The sequence below is a fragment of the Megalobrama amblycephala genome, linkage group LG22, assembly GCF_018812025.1.
Source record: "Megalobrama amblycephala isolate DHTTF-2021 linkage group LG22, ASM1881202v1, whole genome shotgun sequence".
NCBI classification, from domain to species: domain Eukaryota; kingdom Metazoa; phylum Chordata; class Actinopteri; order Cypriniformes; family Xenocyprididae; genus Megalobrama; species Megalobrama amblycephala.
This window is the reverse complement of record NC_063065.1, coordinates 24,542,215-24,548,863: the sequence shown is the minus strand read 5'-3', so window position 1 is coordinate 24,548,863 and position 6,649 is coordinate 24,542,215. Positions and strand designations below refer to the sequence as shown.

At 38.6% G+C, this 6,649-nt stretch overlaps 1 protein-coding gene across 1 annotated transcript in view; it reads right to left on the bottom strand.

Annotated features, from left to right (window-relative positions):
* Window positions 1-1,048: 1,048 nt before the first annotated feature.
* gpr158a (G protein-coupled receptor 158a) overlaps window positions 1,049-6,649 on the bottom strand; it is a 144,532-nt gene continuing 138,931 nt past the window's right edge. Inside the window, 4 exon segments of the mRNA XM_048174316.1 lie at window positions 1,049-4,636; window positions 5,072-5,155; window positions 5,306-5,452; window positions 5,545-5,650. Coding sequence (XP_048030273.1) covers window positions 2,693-4,636; window positions 5,072-5,155; window positions 5,306-5,452; window positions 5,545-5,650 — 2,281 coding nt within the window. The 3' untranslated portion in view covers window positions 1,049-2,692.

The window sequence follows — 6,649 nt, the reverse complement described above, 5'->3', positions numbered from 1 at the left end:
GAGCTACATATAAATAATTAGTTTTCTGTCTATAAATGTAACCAAACAGTTGTTCCCTTGTCTATTAAAACATGTAATATATTAAAGCGTCTTTGGTGTTTCCATGGTTTTTACAAAATAAAACCGGAAACCGAGGGTAACGCGGGTATGACTCAACTGACCGGCGACTCCTCACACGTCCCGGAGCCTTGGTTAAAATTGCAATTCTCTCACGATTTACAAATAGTTGGAAACATTTGGGATATTTTAAGTACTCAAGTGAACAAAATATATAACACTGGCCTAGTGGTTTTTGGATATTTTACTGCAAAAATCTTACATATTGCACCTTTAAGGTATCACAATTAAATTTACATTTAGTGGATTTCACTTTTTTTTTTCATATCCCTGGATACTATGCATTTCTAAAATGAAAAACAAGCAATTTATTTAAAATATTCCAGGTGGTTATTAATTTGTGTTCCAAACAAGTCGTTTATAGGTCCTCACTGTCACATTCCATTGTATAATTATGTTTGTGATGTCCCTTTAAATACTAAAGCCAGGTCACACATTGTTTTATGTTATTAGTCAGCTTGTCTTACTTTAAAACATTCTACGCTGTTTGAAATTGGTATATCAATCTTCAATTTTTTTTTCCAGTTCAACCTCTTTAAAATAATTTCTGTCTTGTTCTTTTTCGTTCCAATTAGTAAATAATCAAGTTATAATTTATAAGATTTACTGATAATTAATCATGTCAAGCTTGACCAGAGCACATTTCTGAAAGTCTGGTAAAAGACTAAATGTACTGCAGAACAGGAATGACCCGAAGTGTAAATATAGCATGGGAAGATACCTAGAGATCATTGGTAAATTTACCCCACTGTGGAGAGATGGGAGCGTGACATCATTTGATTCTTTCACAGAATGTCAAGAATCATTTATTTAGGTACATTTTTTTTTTTTTTACCTCTTTGGTTCATATAACTTATATACATTATATACCTTTTCTTCTGTGTTCTTGCTAATTCATAGTGCGCACATACAAAACACAAGAATCTGTCAATACATTAAAAAACCATTTAGTTACTGTAGGATTGGGTCAAAACCATTTGCAATTGCAATATGTCAACATTTATACGAATATTTCATTACTAGGCATCATACTGTACAGCAGTTCATGCCTTATGTGTTGTGACACCATTACCTTGACGTCATTACAGATTACCAATGACCATGTACAGAGAAGGCATACAAGATATGTTAACATTCCAACAGTAATTTAGATAGATTGTTGAATTCACATCAGTGGTCTCTGGGGATGTTTCAAAATGTTCTTCTAAGAAATCGATACAATTTAACAAAAAAAAAAAAATCAATACAGTAAGAGCAATGTTTTTATTTGTAAACTGATGTAATCATCATAAAATGTTAAAGATAACAGATATGTTAAAGTAATTGAGGCTTGGGTCAGAATTTGATATGAGATAGACTGGAATTCGATACATTTTGTATATTATCATGAGTGTTCTAATCGTAAAAGACAAAAACATTAGAGGCAGAAACCGTAAAGATTGTGCCCTACGCTGAGAGAAACGATATCTATGGTCCCATGAACTGAGTAGTGAACTTATTTTTCCCCTAGCATACCCCATTCAAAAAGCATTTACAATTTTGCAACATTGCTAATATATAAACTAAACTTCATTTATTTTCAAAAATAAGATGCTGATTTTCATCAAGTGTTTCAATATTATATTTGTAACATGGGCTATGACAAAGGTTTCACATCTCCCAATACAATGTAAGACTGGTACAGGACTATTTAAATAGGCACATTCAGGATAATATATCAGCAAATTTGGAAGCATTGGAAATGTTTATTTTTTTTTTTTTTTCACTAGCTTTCTTTCTAGTCAAGAAAACTAAAAAAAGTGTTGCAGATGTGCACATATGATCTCACTGCGGAACGGCATAAAACAGCAAGGCCAAAAAGACAAACAAGGTAAAACATGAATGGATTTATGACCAGTTTACATCTGTCTTTCTAAGTATGTTCTTTACTAAAGTGCTACAGGCTAATTTTCTAGCAGCCGCATGGATTCGGCTCACTGTACAAATGTAGTGTCTCTATTACGCTGTTGAGGTTTGAGTTCTTAGATTTATTGGATTTTACCTCTATCTTTGGCAAAAAATCTTTTTTACTCAAACCAAACGATAATGTATGAAACAAAACAAAACAAGGAAATGGATCAGGCTTACTCCAAGACACTTCATGCATGGTCCACACCCTCCTATGTAACAGGAACTTGTACAATCTTTTGTGGAAGCCACAGTCAAGGAGAGGCTACAGATGCAGCTGTTATGATAGTTTAAATGTTAATGAGTATACGTGTGGTGAGTATAGGCATCTTGTTTACATTGCACATAAAGAGTTGCATAATTGTAAACTACCGTTTCTATTTAAAGGTTCAACCAATACTTTAGAATCTGGAATGCCTGGTGAATTGTTGCATTTTTGTTTTGTTTTTTCCTTTTTTATTCCAAAAAACACAAAGGGAAAACAAAAGGTTGAAGAGAAAGGCAGCTTGTGCGACTTGTTGATTTTCTTCACCAAATCACCAAAAATTCTATTAAAGTTTCCATGGTGTATTTATGAAAGAAAAAGCACATATAATGAGATCTAACTAATGGTTCACTTGGTAAATTGTCATGCCTTTTTTGTTGATGCTTGGTCAGAGTCAAAGTCCCAAGGACAGACATCTGCCATTTTAACACCACTAGTAACTCTGCCTTTGGAATTTGAACTTTTCTGTTTGCCAGTAGATGAACTGGTGCTCTTGTTGACATCTTTACTAGTTGCTGCATCTTCAAAATCCCAAGGGCATACATCTGCTTGCTTGCTTTTTGCTAATGCAACATTTGGGCTTTTTTGTTTTTCCGTTGAGACAATTTCCTGACTACTCTCAACATCCCATGGACAAACTTCAGCCAGTTTAGACTGGCTGACAGGTCTTTCTTTTGTCTTGCCAGAGGTGAACTTGTCTTTTGTGTTCGTTTTCATTTTGTCATCATCTGGACCCTTTGTGTTCTCTCTTTCCAACTCTAATATTCTGACAGGGGAAGTTCCCCTCTTTATAGCATGGGTCTCCTTTGTCTTAGAAACCTGAGAAGAACAAGGGGTCTTTTCAGAGATTGGACCTGAGACAGTCTCAAAGTCCCATGGACACACATCTGCTTTAGAGGGCGGCTGCAGTGAGCTGCCTGTGGATTTAGTAGGCTCGGAGAGAACACTCTTTACTTTGCCCTCTGTAGGTGTATTACCCTTGCCCTTGGCTTCAGTAGGTGAGGAGCTTATTTTGCCTTTGATCTCAGTTGGTGTGGTGCCCTTTTTTGGTCTGCTCTGATCAGGGGAGCAAGCTGAGTCCTTTGGCTTGCTCGACACTTCCTCAAAGTCCCATGGACAGACCTCAGCTTTTGGAACCTTGGCGACCTCTCCGGATGCCTGGGGTTGGGACATGGCAGGCTTACTATTGGAGTGAGGTTTTGGCCCCATTGCCTGACTGTGGTCCTCATTTCCTTCCTCCCATGGACATATGTCTGTTCTCTCTGCAACTTTCTGGTTTGGACGTCTGGTCACAGAGGGTGACTGCTCTGTACCTTTCTGCTTTTGCTGTTGCGACTTTGTCGCTTTGTTGCTACTTCCATGGACTGTGGTGGTCTGCTCAGGGGCAATGGACACATGTTTCTGGACCTTGTTTTCGGAGGGGGTCGGCAAGTCTTCCAATTCCCAAGGGCACACCTCTGAAAGGTCATACAGATCTTTCCCCTTGGCTGTTTCTGAGCAAATGGAGGGCTGGCTTCCGCTCATTTGTGGCTTCATTATACCGGTTTTGGCAGCCGTCTGCTTGTACTCCACTGATTGACTGACAATCATCTTTGGATAACCCTCATTTTCTTCAGCTTCAGCTGGGGTCTTGGCATCCTTGTTCTTTTGATTAGCTTTCTTTGTTGTATCCTCCGCTGCTTGGGCCTTTCCTGTTAGACCAAGTGTTTTCTCTTTGGCACTGGCAATAACGCTTAGAGATTTCTGCAGCATGGATGTTCTAGGGTGAATAGGCTTCTTATCAGCTGTCAGGTTGTGAGCACTAGCTGACTTGCACACCAAGGGAACTGACTCTGTTGACTCACTGGCTGCATCAATCTTCTCAGAGGACTTTTTGACCAGCTTCTTGCCCATTAGGGTTTCAAGGAGGGAGCCTTCTGTGGTTGCGACTTCCATCTTGTCAGTTGCCGAACTGCTGGAATCCTCACTGTGGTCACGAACGTGGTCATAACTGCTGTGGGACTTCTTAAGGGAGAAAACTTTGCTCTTCAAGGATTCGTCTTTGGCAGGCTTAACAGAGTGTGAGGGGTCAAATGGGTTCTTTCTCAGGACACAGATGCTGTTGCGGTTACTCCCATGTTCACCCAGGTCCTTGTCCTCACGGCTACACTGGCGACCCATTGACTCTGGAATCTCAGTGATGCGGCGCATGAGAGAGCGGCCTAGGCCCTTTTTAGAGCTGCGCTTCTTCTGCAGGTGAGGATTGTTGGCCAGCATCTTTTTCCTCTTATAAATCTCCAGCTGGGAGTAGAGTTTCTTCAGCTCTTCCTGTGGATTTGAAGAAAACGGGCCATTAATTCACAACATATGTCTACATGTAGAAATGTAAAAATGAAATGATTCTAGTTACACTGAAGCAGACGCTCTATTGCACAGAAAACATGCAGAACTAGTCATTATATGCAACTACAGACAGTGCCTCGAAGACGTTAAACCAAACCAACATGCTGTTTTACACTAATTAGTGACAGGACAGTCTGGGACGGTGTCAAATATGAAAATCTTGTGTTTTATTGTTAGGTCTGAAACAGCCTCTGAAGAACTTCAAAGCATTTAGTACAGCCATGTTGAAGCCATCAACAATTATTATACCAAGAGCAGTTCTTTTTCCTATTAGCAAAGTGCCCTTTCTATGAACACATTTTTGGGTCTTCGTTGAGAGACTTCTTCAGCTCTAACAAACAAACAAAAACCTCTGCTCACGTTGGTACGTTTTTCCCAAAGACTGTCGCAAGACCTTACGCCACAGCCATTAATAGAACTTAGCTGGCCCATTTCCTCTGGTGTCTGCAATAAAAAACTGCCATGGCTCAGTATTTTCGTCAGTTATAGGACAAGGGGTCAAAAGATATTTGCAGATTATGAAATTTTAGTTAATTACTAAGGCAGGAGAGAGTCAAGGGGAAAAGGAAGCAGGAAAGAAAGCAGGGCACCTACCCGAATATCCTCTGGATCCAGACTGTGCTCACTCCAGGCAGACGTGATGCTGCTATTCAGGTATGACCCAGACCGCCCCATGTCCAATTCATCTTCATAGGCCTCTGTAGCAATGTCATCCCTTAGTTGTGTACCCGCAAATAAGAACTGTGGAAAAGACATGGATATTTAAGAGATTTTGTAAAATTTGATTTTAGCCAACAAATGATCAAAGAATGAAAGCTGATTTGTGGGTTTACCTTTGGCACAAGCAGTAACCCCAAAGTGACAGTCACTGTCAAGTGTGTATGAGCAAAGAATAGCATCAGCATCCAATCCGGGTGCAGCTCAGGGGCTAGAGTGAACCTGTGGGTGGATTTACAGAATAATGTATAATCACCTAAAATCTACTGTGTTTGGCAATAGGCTGAACAAAATAAAACCATTACAATTTCTATACAATACAATTTTGGGTATTTCCTAAAAGTTATTCCTATGTTCCCCAGAGTTATATTATTATATTATAAGCACAATACAAAGGGTCTTGTCAGGGTTAGGGGTACCAAGGTTAGGGTAACATAAGAAGAGAGTGAATAGGCAGAATCAGTTTTTATCTTTCTCTTGACTTTTGTCTGGTACATGTGCATCATAGAAGTGGCTCTGCTCCCATTCAGAAACGCTTATTCAGACAACCAACTTCTTCATTAATTGAACCTATTTAACATGAATGCATACATAATCAAATAAACATACTGATACAATCATTGAATCATGACTTTTCAATATATGGCATCGCCACAGCCATCGTGGGTAATATGGTTAATGTTACAACTTTGTCCAGCTTTGAAGCAGTATATAATGCAACATGTTCTTCCCACTCTTCTCCCCCACAGACCTTGGAGGTATGGTGGCTTTGTATCAGAATGCAGACTACACTTTTACTCTGATTTAAATAATTATATGCAGAATCATTAATCATTACACTCATAACTTTTACTAAAAGCTAAAAATAATACTACAAACTTTGTTTATTTGGTAACACTTTATTTTACAGTGTCCTCATTGCATATGTTATATGTACTTACTACTGTAATAACAGCAAATTTTGCATAATTACATGCACCTAATTCTAAACCAAACCTTTAGCCTAACCCTCGCCCTAGAGTAAATACATGTTGTTAATTAATATTACTCAGTCATTAAATGTATGATTTCACTGTAACAAGGACACTAAAGTGTAACCCTTTATTTTAAGGTGTCCGTGTTACAGTGTAACTGTACATTTAAGTACCGAGTAATAATAATTACCTACATGTACTTACTATAGGGTTAGGAGGGTTATGGTTAGTTGCATGTAATTATGTA